At 36.8% G+C, this 20,034-nt stretch overlaps 1 protein-coding gene across 2 annotated transcripts in view; it reads right to left on the reverse strand.

Annotated features, from left to right (window-relative positions):
- The window catches only part of map3k5 (mitogen-activated protein kinase kinase kinase 5), an 81,574-nt gene that overhangs the window by 59,644 nt on the left and 1,896 nt on the right, over positions 1-20,034 (reverse strand). Inside the window, exons 2-4 of one of the 2 annotated variants that reach the window (NM_001161750.1) lie at positions 12,112-12,251; positions 4,234-4,257; positions 1,364-1,557 (exon numbers count right to left, since the gene is read on the reverse strand). In NM_001161750.1, coding sequence (NP_001155222.1) covers positions 1,364-1,557; positions 4,234-4,257; positions 12,112-12,251 — 358 coding nt within the window. The remainder of the gene's footprint in view (positions 1-1,363; positions 1,558-4,233; positions 4,258-12,111; positions 12,252-20,034) is intronic. The other variant, XM_021468422.2, reaches the window with a different exon arrangement.

Below are 20,034 nucleotides of genomic sequence, written 5' to 3' on the forward strand. Positions count from 1 at the left end.
GCTTTTATAGTTTGCTGCAGTGAAGTTTTGTTTTCATTTTCTCTCTGTGAGAGCTCAGCTGGATCACGTGTGGATTAACAGTGTACGCGACGCTCGACAACAATAACTTGCGTGTCTAAGGAGGATTATTGTTTACCTGAGAGCTGTTCTCATCTGCAAACGCTGAGATCCGGATTCGCTTGTAGTCTCCTCTTAATAAAGACGCGGCTCTAGTTGCTGGTGATTGTCCTGTCTCTACAGATTTGGTAAGTAAGCAACCAGTGCTCTTTGTTCAGTCAGTTTGTTCGTATCGAAGTTAACTATTGCACCGAGTGTAAACATGTTAGCACCAAAACCAAACTTTAACCTTGTGTAGGATTTTCACCACATATTGTGACCGGAATAACACACGCGGCTTTCTGACGCTACCTGCCGTGTGCATTTCAGTTTCCGGGAAATGCAGAGTTTTTTTTTTTCTCTCATTCGCCGTGCGGTATCAAACATTGCATGAAAAATACACGCTTAGAGCAGATCCTCGAATCAAATATCTTGTTTGTCGCGAGGGGCATGAATGAATTCTCTGAATGAAAGAGCCAAACTGCAGTTAAAGTCCACCATTAATTAATTTGGCAAACAATTCGACTACAGATGTCCATGTAAACACAGTCACTTTCTCTCCTGTGTGTGTGTTTTGACTCTGAAAGTCAGCGTGCCCAAATAGACACTCCCACACCATTTCTCTTTTCTTCCTCCGACACTCCCCCCTACACAGAGCTGGACACGCCCACTTTTCTGACTTTTTCCAAAGTAGAGGTGTGAAAACACCCTGCTGAAACGAGGGGGTTTCATGGCCAGTACGCACTCAACTTTGCTCAAATTGTACAGGGAAATTTCAGTATAGATTGATAACAAAGTAAATACTTTTAACAACACTACTGGAAAACTCTCCAGATTTTCATTATATGGCATCTCTAATAATAAGCTCTGCTCTCTGAGGAAGTAAAAAAAGTAGGCAAGACTTTATTTTGATGGTCTTTTCGAGCAATAGTAGACTGTCTGCTTAATATCTGTTGATACTGCTCCTTCAACAGACATTTAACTGACTAGAAGCAACTTTGCAAGTACATGTCCACTTACACTAATCTTAATCCTAATTTAACAGTCTACTTATAATCGAATGAGAATTAGTTGTCATGTAGATGCAATGTAACTTAAACGGATCATCAAAATAAAGCGTGACCAAAAAGATCAACAAAAATAAAAATAACATGACTGACTCAACCTTCACTTACTTACTTATAAAGAAGAAAGCATTTGCATGACCTCTTTTAGTGAGTGTGTATTAACAGTGGGACTAAACGCAGAAGAGAGGAGAGGATCTCACCAAGTGTTTGACTTGCAGCCGGTGAGCAGCTGCGTGAGTCTGTCCAGCAGAGGCATACAGATGGGCCCCAGCAGGGCCTCAAAGCTGGGCTGCATCAGTTCACTCAAACCCTTCATCAGACTGCTCTCGCAGCAGTACACCTTACTCTGAGGCGTCACCATGTACGGGATAAACGTGTAGTTAGCAGCGCAGGTCTGGATAAGAGCAAACAGAAGAAAGCACTGTTAAAACCAACAGTGCATATAGACGCTGAAAATCAGACAGTAGTAAGCAGTTGGGCTGTGCAATTTATTAAAATGATCAATATGTTGCAAATGTAAATATTGCAATGAAAATCTCACAACGATTTACAGTAAATGAGCAATTTAATACAAGAGTATCTGTGTGTGCCTGCATTAGCACACCAGGCAATGTAGATCCATGTAAAAACACACATCTATAGATATGTTTACAACCAAAGATGCTAATTCAAATGTATGTGCAAAAGAATGTGTGAGTGGGGGGAGTCGGAGCAGTCACTCTGGTCGCCCAGGCTTTGCAATGGTTGGGGAAATTCCAAGTTGAACCAAAACAATCCATTACGATTGGCCTAAAGGCTGATTTATACTTCAGCGTCAAACGCCGGCGTATGCTACAGCGCTGACGCATAGCCCTTCGCCGTGGCCGTCGGCGTCGCTGACGTGCACCTATCAAAAAATGTAACTACACGTCGCAACGTCGCATAGCGCAAGCTCTGTGATTGGTTGGCTTGGTAGCGCTGACGAGTCTGGGCGTGAATGGCGCGAGCCTGATGGAGCGATTGTTTACAAGTGTGGAGTCCCGTGAAGGAGCTCCGGATGGAAAGTTTTGTTTTGAGTTTACCTCATAATTAAAGTTGTTGCACGTCCGCCGGTTCCTGCCTCAAAAGGAGCGAGTTTGAGCCACTTGTACATCCCGGAAGTGTTCAGGAAAAGCAAAACAGCAGAGAAGAAACTCGACACAGAGGAACATTTACACCTCACTGCCCACTAGCGTGGAAGTGTTAATGCAGACCAACAGAGACAGTGCACAGAAGTATAAATGCACAGCTACGCGCGTTGCATGCGCCGTGGGTTACGCCGGTCACTTGACGCAGAAGTATAAACCAGGCTTAAAACAGGGGCGGACTGGGACTAAAAATCTGCCCTGGCACTGTAGCCACACCAGCCCACATTACCACACTGACACAGCCCCATCCACGGACACGCACTACCCAATTCACCTATAGCACGTGTTTGGACTTGAAAGGGAAACCAGGAGAAAACCCACGCGAACAGGTAAACTCCACACAGAAAAACCAACTGACCCAGCAGAGGCTCGAACAAGCAACCTTATTGCTGTGAGGCGACAGCGCTACCCACTGCGCTGCCCCATTTCGAGACTAGTTCAGTTAATTTTATGCATTTGGCAGAATCTGATTTTAAAGCCATTGTTTTGTTTTGTTTTTTTGCTTTCTCTAAGCTTTTCGGCACTGCCTTTCCTTTTTTATGGTCCAACTCTGACAATTAGCCTGTGTTGCACTTACTGTTTGTTTGACATTCTTGCCAGATTTTGATTACCTCTGATTGGGTTGGCCCATCTCGAAACCAGCTGGTCGTTGCCGATTGGGCCAATGCTTACCATTTATTATTACTATTACTATTATCATCATAAAAAGCTGCCTACACATAAAAACAATACATATAAAAAAAAAAACTATAAAAATAGCTGACTGGCCCACATTTAAAAAATGGTCCAGCTCTTCTGGCATTTGCCCGAGTCCGCCCTGCCTTAAGATTGGCAAGCAAAACTCAGGACAATGCAACCTGCAGAACCTGGGAGCTTAAAAAAAAAACTCCTGAGACCCAAAGAATGTTTTTTCTTTTTTTTATGTGATTTACTACATCCTTTGGGTTAAAAAAAATATATAATTTAGTTTTTACATTTTGTTTTTATTTTTAATTTTACAGCATGTGCACTGTAGTTGACCACAGGACCATTTTAGTTCGAAAACTCAGACTCTCAGCCACTCAGACAACAAAACTGTACAGGATATGGCTGTAAAGGAATATTAATCTTTGTATAGGTTTTACTAAACGACATGCATTTGATATCGTTTAAAAACTATATATGTTTATTTGTAATTTAAAATGTAAGATGTAAAGTTTATTTTGTAAGCTAGTTATTTTTTGAAAAGGAAACAAATTAATTGTTTATTTTATGAGACCTGGCTCATTTTCTCTTGTACATTTAGTATTTGTCTTTAATAACGGAAAACTACCTTTAACCGATTGCTCAATTAAATCATCGGGAATTATTCTAAAATATTTGATAGCTACAGAGCTGTACAATTTACAAATATATGAAGTGTTTTGATGACAAAAACCTCTAAATGCCATCTGAAATTTTCTTCTAAATTGAGCATTTTATCATGCTCCTGTGTAAATGTTCAGTATTTTCACTTTTATGGCAAAGAATAAGTCACTTTCCTGGTCTTTAAAGTGAAATATCTCAACATAAACAAAGGGGAATGAGAATAATGTCCATTTTGGATGGGAAATTCAGACAGCAATTAAGAGGTTTTTGCATCTGAACTCTTCATATGTTCTTTACATCTTATTTGACAGCCGTTTATATTCCTGGTCCCACTTTACAGTACATTTCAGAAGCTATCAGAATGTCACAAACTCCCAAAAATTATAATCCTTAAAACTGCACATCTCCCAACATAACCAAACCCTAAGAATGGTCAAAGAGAAATACCTTTCAGGTCTGCATTCAATAATAAACGAGTAACAGCACAAAATGAAGAAAAGAGGCAAATGTTTTGGAAAAGAACAGCAATTGAGCAGAGAGTGAGTGAAGACACTTACCATATTCTTCTGACAAATCAAATCCTGTAAATGAAAAACATCAGACAAGACTGAGTTCAGGTTTATACATGACCACTTCTCCATCTGACAGGATTCATTTTTTTAAATGAGGGTTTTAAAGTGGACCTATTAGGCAAAAATCACTTTATTAAGGGGTTTAAACACAGTTGTGTGTCAGCAGTGTGTGAATATAAGCAGCTTCTAATGGTTACAAATGTATTCAATTCATTGTTTATAATCAGACATGATCAAAATAGTCTGTAGAAACACTTTGATTGACATTCTCTCTGTGTCATCAGAAGGGGAAAGCCCTGCCCACTAGTGACCATCTTTCTCTCATTAGCATAGGGCGTTAGCCTTGTTTTTAAATCTGCCACAATGCTGATATTTGTAGCTCCGCCTTCTTTTGAAAAGAGCACAATCAAATTTGAATTTAAAGCGACAGTCACCAAAACGCCACAATTAGGATCAAAGCCTAAAAGAGGCCGTTTCAAAGAGTTTTGTAAAAAATTATGTGTGGGGTACTTTAAGCTGAAACTTTACACACACACTCTAGGGACATCAGAGGGTTATTTTACATAACCGGTCCCCTTTTAAACAATCACATTCATGTTTATTTTTTTACACGATATTAGAAACACTAAACATGTTCAGTTTCTATATGCATTGGTGTTATTTTTCAGGGTACCCCAGGATTCTCCTAATAAAAATTCAAGGCTTTTTTAGACCTTTTGAATACCATTTCAAATTAAATTTAATTCCAACGTCGTACACATTCTGACATAAGTATGAAGGGAAAAGGGTCAAATCTGTATAAAGTTTGAACCCTAAAAACAAAACAATTATGTATCAGTGGACTACTTGAATTAAATAAAACATTTTATCTAAATTATCAGTTATATTTAATACATACGCAACAATGTGGTCGTCTAGCCAGTAGCAAATATGAAGATCCAACTGATGGTCAAACATGACCACAAACCCGCTGGCCTTATTGACTTGGTCAGTCAGTTCTTTGGTTATGAAAGAAGACAATCCCAATTTAGTAATATATGCAGTACTGTTGCTTCCACACAAGAATGTAACTGCAACCTCAGAGTCAGGAAACATGGTTTTGAAAACCTCTGTAATGTTCTCATTCAATGTGTAAGAGTGGTGTTGAGCCACAGTAAGATAGGATGTTCCTTGGCTGTGCTGGCAATGCTTCAAATGTAGAAATTTCTTTATTACTGATGGCCAAAGAAACGAAATCCAAGACTTTGTATAATAATTCAAGACTATTAAAACCTTAATTTGAGATGATCAAAGTTAATACTTTTTCAATGCTTTTAAGACCCTGTGGGTACTCTGATGTTTGCATAACTGAGTACTGTAACTGTTGTATTGTAACAGCATTCTTCAAAATATCTTCTTTTGTGTTAAAGAAAAGAAACTCAAACTGGTTCGGAAAAAGTCAAAGTTGATGAAAATAATGACAGAATTTTCTTTTTTGGCCGAACTGTCCCTTTAAGGGCCCTATCATACACCCGGCGCAGTGTGGCGCAAGGGGCAGCACAATAGTCTTTTGGTAGTTTCAGCTTGGCGCATGAGTCGTTTTGAGGCGTTGCGCTACGCTGTTTAAATAGCAAATGCATTAGCGCTCATATGTGCAGCCATAGGCGTTCTGGTCTAAAAAGGAGGCGTTCTGAGGCGGACCGCTGGCGCGCTGCTAGTTTGAGAAATTATATTAGATTTTTCATTAGACCAAAACTAACCCGGTCTAAACTCCAGCGCAGAGTTGCGCCTCGCTTACACACTGCTTAATACGCACAAGAGAGCAATTGTCAAATATCTTTACATATGAAAAAATGTAAATATTAAGGATATATATAGGATATAATAAGGATAGATATAGAATATAAATATAAAGCATTAAAATATTACAAAACATGTTATTTTCTAGCCTACATAAATATGAAAAATCACTGCTTTTATGTCTTCTTCATCTCGGGAGGCTTTTTCAGTTTATTCATAACAATTTGCTTTTGTATAATGTTATTATTATTAGCAGTATTATTTATTATATCCATATTTATATTTGTTTTATTAAAAACAAGCTTAGTTTTGTCCACCTGCAGGTTTTAGACCATATGGGGCACAGCATGTGTTTTAGGATATAACTCAGGTTTTTGAGCACACTTCGTTATTATTGTTCATTTATTCGTTTGCTGGAAATTAGAACTGAATTTAGAAATAGTTTTGAAACAAATATTTGCGCTTAACAAACAAAAGTATTTATTTATAGACTAATGGATGTCTGTGCGTAAAGGTTTCCCTATCCAAGAGCGAATGTGAAAGTAGATCATTTATCTCTCATTCTCACGCAGTAGATGCTCTGTTTAACAGTTTTCTGTTTTTTTTCTGTTTGCTTGTGAAATGCTCATTTTTTCCACTTAGACTTACTTTGCGTCCTGTAAATAGTGAATGCGCTCTTGGAGCGATGCAGCTGGCTCTTAAAGGTAATGGGAGATGAGACTCTAACTGGTTTATTCTCAAAACACACCTATAACTCATTAAGAAAATAAACTCAACCCTTTTAGACCATGTGCCACAGCACAAGGCAGATTTCCCATCCGTAAATTAGCAAAAATGCGTTCTGCCCTGAAAGCGTTTGCGCCCTGCGTTTTGCGCTCTGCGCATGGACCGTCAAAATAGAGCCCAAAGAGTTTAAATGTTTAAAAAACATTTCTTCTTATTTATTTTTTATTTAACAAAGGTAATTCTGCTGTTTATGTAACATTTATATGCCTGCATAGATTTTTATTTAAGTTTATTTGAATATATTATATTTTGTGTAGTTTTGGTTTCAGTTTAACATAAGAGTGCTGCATTGTAGTCTGCAGTGCTCAACTTGACCTTCCATTTCCAGTGACTAGAGTAGAGCCAAAGCAACGACTGTGGCTTTTTAACACCTTTCTCAACACATTTAATTGAACTGTTAAAAGCACAATGCACCTATTTTGACGTATGAACATTTCTTCCTAACATACTACTGTTGAAAGGTTTATCAGCACAGTGTTTCCTGAAGTGTAGTGGTGTGCTTCCTGAAATGCTATCAAGTAAAATAAAGAATATACAATGCGTGTATGAATTATGCACAAAGCTATTTTAAACATCTGTGTGCATTTGCCAAGCTCCATCTTGGTGCTGTCACGATACTGCAATTTCTAACTTCGATACGATACCTTGAAAAATATCGATATTTGATACCATGGGGAACAAATTCCACAACATTAAAAGTATGTGAATGAAGTAAAAAGGGGAAAACGCTAGCTAAAACATATAATGCTTATATCAGCAGCCCTCAAATCTAAAGGCTAATTAGTTCTAAAATAAATGTGCAAACTCATGTTATTTTCTGATTAACACAAAAACATAATATTATTATGACGTATTCATCTCTCTGCTGGTGAGAAGAGAGAGTGCGAGAGAGCAAAACCAGTATTGATAATAACCAAAAGCAAGATTGCATCACTTTAAATACTTCAGTATCCTCCTCTAAATTTCTGCCTGGCAACAAGCTCACTGCATTAAAGAGTTCTTCTAAACATATCTGACATTATGTAATTCACTCCCCGCTCGCCTGGCATAATTCCATTTCGTAATGTAAAGCAATAATAGAGGTGTTTGACCCAGCCAGGAGGATCTCCATGACAATAATGCCTGCCTACAATACATTTTACAGGAGATCACTGTGATTAAAGTGATGCGCTGCAAACTATTATGCAACTAGTATTAATAGTAAGCATCAATCCTACAGCAGCGTGAGCAGAGATTTGCTCACTAGATTACAAGCATTTCTCCAAAGGACTAAATTCAACATTTAATTAAAATGTTTATACATTTAAAATAATTAAATTGACAAAATTCTTGTTCAAATTAAGCATTCAAGGCTGTGCTAAATATTTTGTCCAGTGCAAATGTTGATTTGATCTAATTAATGTCTTGATATTTATTAAATTGTATGCTTTTTATGAACTATTCAATTATATTTATTGAATTATATGCTCCATGAATTAAGTATTTAAGTCAGTTGGCGTTTCTGTGTGGAGTTTGCATGTTCTCCCTGCGTTCGCGTGGGTTTCCTCTGGGTGCTCCGGTTTCCCCCACAGTCCAAAGACATGCGGTACAGGTGAATTGGGTAGGCTAAATTGTCCGTAGTGTATGAGTGTGTGTGTGTGTGTGTGTGTGTGTATGTATGTGCGGATGTTTCCCAGAGATTGGTTGCAGCTGGAAGGGCATCCGCTGCGTTAAAACTTGCTGGATAAGTTGATGGTTCATTCCACTGTGGCGACCCCAGATTAATCAAGAGACTAAGCCGACAAGAAAATGAATGAATGAATAAATGAATATTGACAATATTCTTGACAATTTTCTTGTTCAAATTAAGCATTCAAGGCTGTGCTAAATATTTTGTGCAGTGCATATGTTGATTTGATCTAATTAATATGTTAATATTTATTAAATTGTATGCTTTTTATAGCTTATTAAATTATATTTATTGAATTATATGCCCCATAAATTAAATTAAGTATTTGCCATTTAAGGCTTTAAAAGAAAACAGACAATGAGCAAATGAGTTTAATAAACACTGAAAAGAGTTTTACTTACCATACATACACAAATAAAAATATTTCACGTTAAATATCTACATTTTTAAAGATTTGTTTCTTTTTCAACAATGTAAAACATAATATGTCAGTTCAATATCAAAACAATGCTTCTACATCATCACATTTACACACGTCTCAATTTTGTGTGGTGCGGCATTATTTAGCCGGCTCTGAATTTGTGTGATTTTGTCTTACTGGTCTTTCCTGCTGTCAATGGAGCAGTCCAGCGAGATGTCAAAAAAAGCTGATCCTGATTGGTCCTCGTGCATGCATTAAAAATGCTGATTGGCTCACAAAAAGAAACTTACAGAGCCAAGCTAGAGTTCGACTTTGTATAAACCGTTTTTGTTTTTTTTAAATAAAAAGTCTTAAAATGTAAACAACTTATAAAACAAACATCACATAATGTAAATAAGTCGTCATTTAATAAGAATATGCCAATAACTCAATTTTGACAAAAATGTCAGATAGAACCTATTTTGACGGTCCATTCGCAGAGCGCAAAACACGGGGCGCAAACGCTTTCAGCGCGTTTCAGAACGCATTTTTGCTAATTTAAGGACGGAAAAATCCGCTTTGCGCCGTGGTGCATGGTCTAAAAGGGTTGAGATGAAGAAGGCATAAAAGCAGTGGTTTTTCATATTTATGTAGGCTGGAAAATAATATGTTTTGTAATATTTTAATCCTTTATATTTATATCCTATATCTATTCTTATTATATCCTATATATATCCTTAATATTTTAATATGTAAAGATATTTGCGTATTGCTCTACATCTTGTGTGTATTAAGCAGTGTGTAAGCGAGGTGCAACTCTGCGCCCGAGTTTAGACCGGGTTTGTTTTGGTCTAATGAAAAATCTATTATAGTTTCTCAAAATAGCAACACGCCAGCGGTCCGCCTCAGAACACCTTCCTTTTTAGAGCAGAACGCCTATGGGCGCACAAATGCATTTGCTATTTAAACAGCGTAGCGCAACACCTCAAAACAACTCTTGCGCCATGCTGAAACTACCAAAAGACTACTGCGCCGCACCTTGCGCCACACAACGCCGGGTGTATGATAGGGCCCTATATATCTAATGTGACAAAATATTATGTGCTGTCATCATGGCAAAGATAAAATAAATCAGTTATTAGAAATGAGTCATTAAAACTGTGTTTAGAAATGTGTAAATCTTATTTCTGTTACACAGATATGGGGAATTTGAATATATTCAAGGGGGGGGGGGGGACTTCAACTGTACAGTATGTATATGTACAGCGGCTAACAAAGCAGTTTTTAAATGTACATTTTTCAATCCAAATTTTAGATTTTTAGGATTTTATAAGACAAATAGAACTGGAAATCATGTGATTTTTTTCCCTTGCTCTGTTATACAACTATAGAAACCTAAAATTCAAGATGCATTTGCCCAAAAACTTTGATTAGATGAGGTTTATGGTAAGCACTACATTCTCTTCATCATGTCTTTTATGTAGGGGTGTAACGATACACTCAGCTCACGATACGATATGTATCACGATATAATGTTCACGATTCGATATGTATCACGATATTTTGAATAAAAATTGAAAATTAATCTGAAATGCAAATTTTACCAAGTACACTATTTTTCATGTATTTCTTTTGTTTCAACTTGTTTAAAAAAATAAATTAAACAGGCCTGTCTCTGGAAAATAAAACAATTTAAAAACTTCTAAAAAATATTATTGAAATGACAGAGACAAAATTAAGGAATAATTTAAGTAAAGGTGCAAAAAAATAAGCTTTCTATTCAATTGAATTTAACAATAAGAGCTTAAGGCTTTGCTTGGTCACTTGCGTTTTTTGTGTTTTTTTTTAAAAAAATCCACATTTCCAGGTATTTAATTCATATTTAATTAAATTCATTTAGAGATATCTCTAATTACAATTGTGACTAGTCAAAACTCATTTAGAGATATCTGCAAACATTTTTCAATGGAAGTCAATGGAGGAATATGACTAGTCATAATATATTTGCAGATATCTCCAATCTGATTTTGTACTAATACAATTGTAATTGCAGATATCTCTAATTGTCATTCTGACTAGTCGAATTATAATTATGACTAGTCAAAATATATTTAGAGATATCTCTAAATATATTTATGGATAGTCAGAACAAAGGTTTAAATGCTAAAACGGCTTGCCATTCGCGCGCGTCTATCAAAGTCCGCCCTCTGTAGTAACAGCTCACGGTCAGCGCACGTCATGTGTGATTTTGCGGCGGGAACATTACATGAAGACAGAATGATATTTTAGGGTGATTTTTACCTTATAAATACAGTATGTGACTCTTTCAACACCATTAGAAGGTATCCATGTCGCTGTGCAAAGTATGTAAATCACTGTGAAGACTTTAAAACTTAGGATGTTTGACCCAGTACGCGTGTCAAAAAGCGGACGAGTCTAAAGCAATGACTGTACAACCGAAATGTTGCCAGACGTCTGATTTTGAGAGGATGGGCCATCCTCTATGTCAGCTCCACTCATCTTGGTCTGCTAACATTACTGCTGCTGCAATCTGAACTCACGTGCGACAGCAGGTGGAACGTAGCTCACGTGCAAACAGCTCAACTAATAAGAGAAAACGGACGTCATATCGTAATCAAATCGTCATAACGCCACGATGCATATTGTGACATTTTTGCATCGCAATAAATCGTACAACGATAAATCGTTACACCCCTACTTTTATGTACTTATTTGTGTGTATTTGTCATTTCAAAGTTTTCCTGACTTAAATTTGGTATAACAGTAATAACCAAAATATAGTTAAACGGAAAGTTCACCCAAAAATGAAAATGTCCTGTTAGTTGAATCGCCCACAGGTCATCCAAGATGAGGTGACTTTCTTTCTGCAGGAAAACATTTAATATTTCAATCCAATGATCTAATGATTCATCTAATGGCAGGGACTCCTTTGTATGTGTTTATTTTTCATCTAAAAACCATTAAACCGCCTATGTAAGAATCCCCAAGGAGCATGGATTCAGTTCAAAATCTTCTTGAATGTTCTACTGAAAAGAAAAGCCACCTCCATCTTGGATGACCTGCAATTTAACAGGATATTTTCATTTCACATCTCTACAATGTTCTTAATCTTCAGTCTGGTAGACTATCAAAGATAAGAGGCCTTTAGTTGAACCTGTTGTGTAGCAGCTCCTGAATTTAGTGACGCTGAAATAAAAGAGCATCTGACCTGGAGAGACTGCAGCGAGTCCGAGTTGTGATCACAGTAAAGGATGATGTTGTTGACCATGCAGAAACTCTCTCTCACACCCAAATGATAGAAGAGGGAGGGCTGCCGAAATGCATCCGTCAATTCAACCACTGCAATATCTGTGAACAGAGATAGAGGTCACATTTTTAATACATGCTTTTAAAATGATAAATGAAGAGGTGACAACACCAAAGCTCCAAAAATATCTCATTTATTTACTAATAAAAACTATCCCAGCATTTTAAGCACACCGGCTATTTCTAAAACAAAAACTGAAATGTTTTTACCCAGACCTGACACACAGATAGATATACAGAAAGATGAACAGATTGACGTGCAGATAGTGTTTGTTTGCGTGGTTCTTTTTCAATCGGGCCTGTCCCTACAGTTGAGTTCAGTGCATTTAAATATCAGCAGCAGGAAGTCAGTTCCTCCGTCTGCATGCATCTGTGTCTGAGCTGTTGTTTCAGTTAACCCAAAGGAAACAGACACAACACAGAGACTGAGCAAACCAGCATACATCCCTGAGCACAAGGCCAGGTGAAAAACTGTATGAATGCCCCGGAATCTGATCTCTTTGCCATTTCTAGCTCTAATGTACCTTAACCAGGGTTTCTGCAGACATCATAATGTCAGATTTAAGACTTTTTAAGACCTTTTAAGACCATTAAGTATTAATTTCAAGACCTACAGTTGAAGTCAGAATTATTAGCACCCTTCAATTTTTTTTCTTCTTTTTTAAATATTTTCCAAATGATGTTTAACAGAGCAAGGAAATATTCACAGTATGTCTGATAATATTTTTTCTTCTGGAGAAAGTCTAATTTGTTTTATTTCGGCTAGAAAAAAAGCAGTTTTAAATTTTTTAAACACAATTTTAGGGACTAAATTATTAGCCCCTTTAAGCAATATTTTTTCTCGATAATCTACAAAACAAACCACTGTTATACAATAACTTGCCTAATTACCCTTACCTGCCTAGTTAACCTAATTAACCTAGTTAAGCCTTTAAATGTCACTTTAAGCTGTATAGAAGTGTCTTGAAAAATATCTAGTCAAATATTATTTACTGACATCATGGCAAAGATAAAATAAATCAGTTATTAGAGATGAGCTATTAAAACTATTATGATTAGAAATGTGTTGAAAAAATCTGCTCTCTGTTAAACAAAAATTGGGGAAAAAATAAACAAGCGGTCTACAAATTCAGGGGGGGCTAATAATTCTGACTTCAACTGTATATCACAATATCAAAAACACACATACGCATAAAGAGAAAATGCAAAAATCTGAAAATTAGTAGCTAAATGTATTTATTCAAATTGAACAGTGCTGAAAACACACTGTAAAAAATGTCCGTGATTTTAACAGTAAAAGTCTGTACAATCTACAGTGAATACCTGTTAAATGATTTACAGCTCATTTCTGTACAAAATACGTAAAATAACTGTGACAGATCTAACCTAACTGTTTTCGAGAAACTAATCAGAGTGTCTGAAATCTCTCTATACACCCTCATTCAGTGGTCCCTAAATTAAGCTGCGGTCACACTGGGCTTTTCCTCCCATAGACTTCCATTCATACGCACGCGAATGCGTCAGACCGGAAACGCATGCGAAACCGGTCATGCGTCAAGTTTCGCAAGTTGGTGAACTCTGACCTGCGAAATCGCATCACTTGACTGCGTGAGAACAGTCGAGGATCAAAACCTGTCATCTCTGGACAGAAATTGAAAACATGGAGCAATCGCTCGCTTTTTTAAATGTATAATAAGCTTGTTTAATCCCGCCCCTTTTCGCAGCGCCGCACGACAGAATATCGCATGCTCAAACTCTAGTGTGACCGTAGCTTAAGTCAACTAGTTTAGTCCACTAGACAGAGTGAATGACCACAATGACTGCCTGATGAACACCTGCTGTTAACAAGCACAATCACTGAAGGAAAGAACAAGAAATAAAACTATAGGCACTACAGACATTTTTATTGAAAATATTTTATTTGACCTCACCATCATGGAGATCAGAGGCTGCTTTAGTTGAACTCTTGAACCTTTACGTTTCTATCTTAATGTTTCTCTGGCTGTTATAACTGTGTTTCTGAAACTCTTCATAGCAAGAAAGGCAATGACAAAATATACTGTGTGAACCTAATCGTTACAGATATCACTTCTAGTATTTTATAAGTTAAAACATAGAAAATACTTTTATTTGATATTGTTTGGGATATGTTACAGCTTCCCATGAAGATTCAACAAACAAATATAAAGGAATTAATAAGAAATTAATTTAATTATATTCATGGGCAAAACCTTGAGATCTCCAGCTGCACATCATGACACATCAAGAATCAGGATGTGAACCTCAACCATGGTTGCTAAAAAAAAGCTGCTTAATTCATTCATGCTGCAATGCATGATGGGTGCCAGCATAGTACAACAATCCCAGCATGCATTGCAACATGAATATATTATGCAGCTTAAAGTTCTTACAATCTTCTTTTCCTTTATTTTATGTTGTTTTTGGGAGGAAATATTTCAGTAGATTGTTTTGTTTTGTTCCAAGTTGTTTTTTGTATTAGATTTTTATTTATTGTTTGTCACCATTATTGAGATTCAAAGACTATTTGTTGATGTCTGTGCGTTTTTAAGTTCTGCCAGAGATCAAACATTCTCGTTGTGAATGGTGCACTTAGCCCTGTTAAACAGTCATTGGCTGCTGTGGGTCAAGTGGTTTCATTCACATTGATATTCATTTCTTACTTAAAACTAACAAAATATTCAATGAGTGCACATGCAGGTGAGGGTGGTTTCAATATCATGGTTAATCTTATCATAATGTAATGATAAAAAAAACAATCTGCATCAGTTGTGCCACTTTGCTGTCATTGCCTCATGGTCTCTTAAAGCTTCCACAGGATGTACACTTCAGACTTTCACCTAATAAATACTCTGAATGTGGACAGACTCTACTCTTTTTTTACCCACTGTGTATTGTTTGTGTGCAGTCTCTGTAAACCCTGTTGATGGTACACCACAAGCCAAACTGCTCAACCAGCGCAAATCTAAATCACCGCATGGCTTTTCACATACAAATAACAAAAAGAGACTTCATTACACTGGAGGGGATTTCATGCTTCCTTGTAATCAGATACAAAACAACCCTTTGATAAGACTGCATTCCACTACAAACTCTCCTTCAAAAACTCCCAGAGTCCAGAAGTACAAAAGCTCTCCTACTGATAAAACAGGTTTAAACCTTGCAAAAATGCTAAAAGTATTCAAAACATCCCATGTTTGATCTATAGATAAAACCTTCAGGCACAACTGTATTGAAAATGCAGTCATCGAGACAAACTACTGCAGAAAAGCAATATATAAATAGTAGAACAATAACAAAAGCACATCATTTTGCAGCATATCTTTTTAAACGTGCCATTTTTGTTATGCATATAATTTATTTATTCATTTTCTTTTCGGCTTAGTACTTTTATTAATCCAGGGTCCCCACAGTGCAATGAACCGACAACTTAACCAGTACATACACCAGTGGATGCCCTTCCAGCCACAACCCATCTCTGAGAAACATCCACACACACACTCATTCGCACTCATACACCACGGACAATTTAGCCTACCCAACTCATCTGTACCGCATGTCTTTGGACTGTGGGGAAAACCGGAGAACCCGGAGGAAACCCACGCGAACGCAGGGAGAACATGCAAACTCCACACAAAAACGCCAACTGACCCAGCCGAGGCTCGAACCAGCGACCGACAGCACTACCTACTGCACTACTGCGTCACAGGTTATGGTTATTATACTTAAAATGATTTCAATCTAAATCTGAGCATTTATAACCACCCACTCACTATCATTTGGCTTAGTGCCTGATTTATCAGGGGTCATCACAGCGGAATGAACCATCATTTACTCTTTCATATGTCTTATTCAGTGGAGGCCCTTTCACTTTTCCCAACATCTACAATGACAAATTATTCTAGAGCGTTGCAGCCAAATACTGATAACAGGATTACATTGAGTCATTTGTCCGAAGAGACTTACAATTGAAGAGGCATTCAGCAATACAAGAAGAGGAGGCAATGCACACAAGACGTACTAATTATATAAAGGAACTGTTAGAGAATTAAGTGCTAGAGTTGGGGGTTAGAATGAGAAGAGTGTTTCTACAGGTGGTTTGTCAAGCCCACTCACCCGTGTGAAACTTGCTTCATAAATGCACAATGCCTTTATTGATTTGTTTTTTGTGATCTTGAGTGATTGTAAGAAAGTGTCTGGTGAAAATGTTCAAAACTGGTGCAAGTGTTGGTTAAAATGTCAGAGATAAAAGAGTGTCTTACACATTGCCTAAGGGTGCTTTCACACCTGTGTATCGATTCAGTTGTTCCGAAACAGAGATTACAATTGTTACATTGTTGCTCTTTGCTCTTGGAGCGGTTCGCTTTCACACTGCAAAGTTTATAATCGGACCAAAAGAGCTAAAACAAGTCACGTGCGAGTAAACTCTCCTTACATTGGTAAGTGTAAGGGTTTATTTTGCAGCGTCCTGCTAAGCTGTCAGGAGAGGTGGTGGTTTGGTGGTGATTGACAAGGTGTGCGCGCGCGTGACGTGTCTGAGCAGAGATGCGGTGGGGAGGGGTGAGAAGGGTGCGCGACGATGCCTATTTGAGGACCGGGAGGGAGACGCGAGATTACCGGGAGATCATCACTCGTTTGCGGGCATCCGGAGACTCTGGAAACTTCCCGCCATACTAATTTTTCTCTTTTCATATAGCCGTAAGCCTATTACATATTTATAAAACACTGTAATATAACCGCGCTCGGATCGGATCACTTTCTCACTGCAATCGAACCGCTCCAGGGTTCGTTTCAATCGAGCCGAGACCACCTCATTCAAGCGATCTCGGAGCGATTACTTTGGCGCGGAACAGAGCGCGATTGCCCTGTTTACATATGCCAAACGAACCACGCTAACTGGGCAAACGAGATACGTTCCGAAACAAAAGTGTAGGTGTGAAAATGCGGCTCACACATTGCCGAAAACACAGGTTCAGGTGAGTCCACACACAGCGGTGGAAATAACTGGAAAAATTTAAATTCTGAATGTCAATTCTGATAACTTTTCGAATAACCGCCCTGCCCTAGCTCACATTTTAGAGTGAGGGATGTTTGAATGTGTGCATTACTTATAAACACACACTATTCACCATCTATGAATATTTGATGAACATCAACGCTAAACAACTGAAATGAAAACGCACATTGTCTAATATGCGGCTCTCCGCGCCCCCCATCCTCGTCACCTCTACCAAATCAACCAATCACAAAGCTTGTGTTACATGTCGTTGTGACGTGTACATAGATTTTTCTGTAAATAATTTTTTTTTCATAAAATCTTAATAGCGTGGTCATGTGACTGCACAAACAGAAGGGAAAGTAATTGGAAAAAATTGACCAAGAAAAATTTGATCGATTATTGGTTCTGAATGTCAATATCGATTGATTAATCCCCCAGCATATATATTTTTTTGCTAGTCTACAGAACGAACCATCGTTATACAATAACTTGCCTAATTACCCTAACCTGCCTAGTTACCCTAATTAACCTAGTTAAGCCTTTAAATGTCACTTTAATCTGAATACTAGTATCTTAAAAATATTTAGTCAAATATTATTTACTGTCATCATGGCAAAGATAAAATAAATCAGTTAATAGAAATGAGTTAAAACTATTATGTTTAGAAATGTGCTGAAAAAATCCTTTAAACAGAAATTGGAGAAGAAAAAAAGTGGGGGGCGAATAATTCTAACTTCAACTATACATCTCTCAAACAAAGCAATGTGGACATGCTTGTAGACCCTGTTTCAGGAACAGTTTGTGTTTTGATACTTATTTTAGTAATTTATTTAGTTTACATTGTTAGAAATTATTTGTTTTATGCAACAGCAAAGCATGGCTGTTTGCTTTCAGAAGTTGAAGTGAGGCTTTCTTTTCCATTAAATAACATGACTTTTTTTTAAATATTGTATTGCATGTTGCATTATTTACAATGCTATCAGAGCCCAGCAGAATCTGAGAATATTTTGTACTTTTTCTGTGTACAATTTTGTAAAACAATACGCCAATTTAAGTGGAATGATTAGGGAAGCATAGTAACTAGAACATTAAAACATTAAATAAAAAAATAAAAAACCTTTATTTTAATTTTACAATGCAAATCAGATCCACTTGTTTGGTAAACAAAGCAAGCCTCACATTCAATATTAAATAAATCATGCAAACAACTGCATATCAATCAATAAGTAAATAGGCATGGGCCGGTATAAGATTCTGACGGTATGATAACCTTGGATATAAATATCACGGTTTCACGATATTACGGTATTGAGATAGCTGCTCTAAAATATATTGCTTTTAAAAGTCTGGAGTAGAAAACAAAACCCTTTTCCCTTTTGTACACAATATATTTTAATTTGGGTATCATTTAAAATATTTTGGAGCACTAAACGTGTCAGGCTAAATAATTCAAATAAATTAATGACTTCTGCTGTCTTAATCTGTTTCAAAAACAGATTATTTTCCAATATAAAACGGCATCTTTCACTCAAAAAAATTATATGTTGGCTTTAATGAACTTTATGTCAACAGGTTCCATGTAACCGAGTTAAGTTACCTTAAAGAAAGAATATTTACTTTACTGAACTTAAGTTAGTTACATAAAGGTAATGTAATGTTGTTTAGTTTAATCAACACAACATTTACAATTTAGGTTTCATTTATTCACACTGTTAAAAAATCTGTTAAATTTACAGAAAAACAGCGGCAATGGTTGCCGGGAATTTACTGTAAAATACGAAGTTTTCTAGGACTGTTTAAATTTACAGAAAATAACCGTATTTCATCAACTACTATCCTCCACAATGGAGACCTTTTCTGCTGTAGTAAAACTGTAGTTTTAAAAAAACTAAAAAAAAAAAAAGTGAATAAAAAATCTCTTACACATACCTTAGGAACGGTATAGCAGAAAATTTTGATTGTTTTAAAACCTTGACTTTTCCAAACCCTAAATACCTTAAACACGGTTATCATCCCATGCCTATTACTGAAACTAGATTTTAAAGTTTAAAGACAAACTTCATGGTGTCTTGAGAAAGTCTGTTGAATGTAGCTTGTTTAATTTGAGATAGAATTAGCTTATTAGCATGAATTAGCATCCGGTTAGCAATGTTACTGACATCAATATAAAAACATTTACACACCGAATTAAATAAACAGGCTTAATAAAGGGCTAAAAAATCACTTCTCCGTGTACAGATTCAGTGTGGTCGGTTGCCTTAAATTCCACACAGCCCCAGTTTAAATGCCTTTAAATGCCGGTCATTCCTCATGGAAAAGAGGTTACAGAAACTGCACTCCACCCTGGATTGTGTGTATGTGGGTGAGCGATACCATCACACACCACTTGATTCTGTGAACTTTCCTGGAAAACGTTCCAGGTGGAAAAGTGTCAGAATCCAAAGAAGAACAAAAGAAAGAAACCTTCCAATAAACGGCAAAACCCACATGAAATACTAGTCATTTACGGTAAATATTAGTGTGAAATAAATTTAAAATTGCAATTTAATATTTTTCGCCCAGATACAGTACACAGTATGTTTGCATTCAACATATTGACAAGGTCATAGTCAGGTAGCTTTAATATAAACAAAAGGAAAGCCAAAATACCACCTGATATTGACATTTAGTACAGCAAAAATATTTCTGTATGAATCACTTTTTTTTTTTACTTTAGTCCTTCCTCCTATGTACTACAATACACCACAATTTACTGTAGTAAAAAACTAAAGTATAATAAAGTATGTACTATATTTTATCAGTGCACTA

Source organism: Danio rerio, chromosome 20 (genome assembly GCF_049306965.1).
Source record: "Danio rerio strain Tuebingen ecotype United States chromosome 20, GRCz12tu, whole genome shotgun sequence".
Taxonomy (NCBI): domain Eukaryota; kingdom Metazoa; phylum Chordata; class Actinopteri; order Cypriniformes; family Danionidae; genus Danio; species Danio rerio.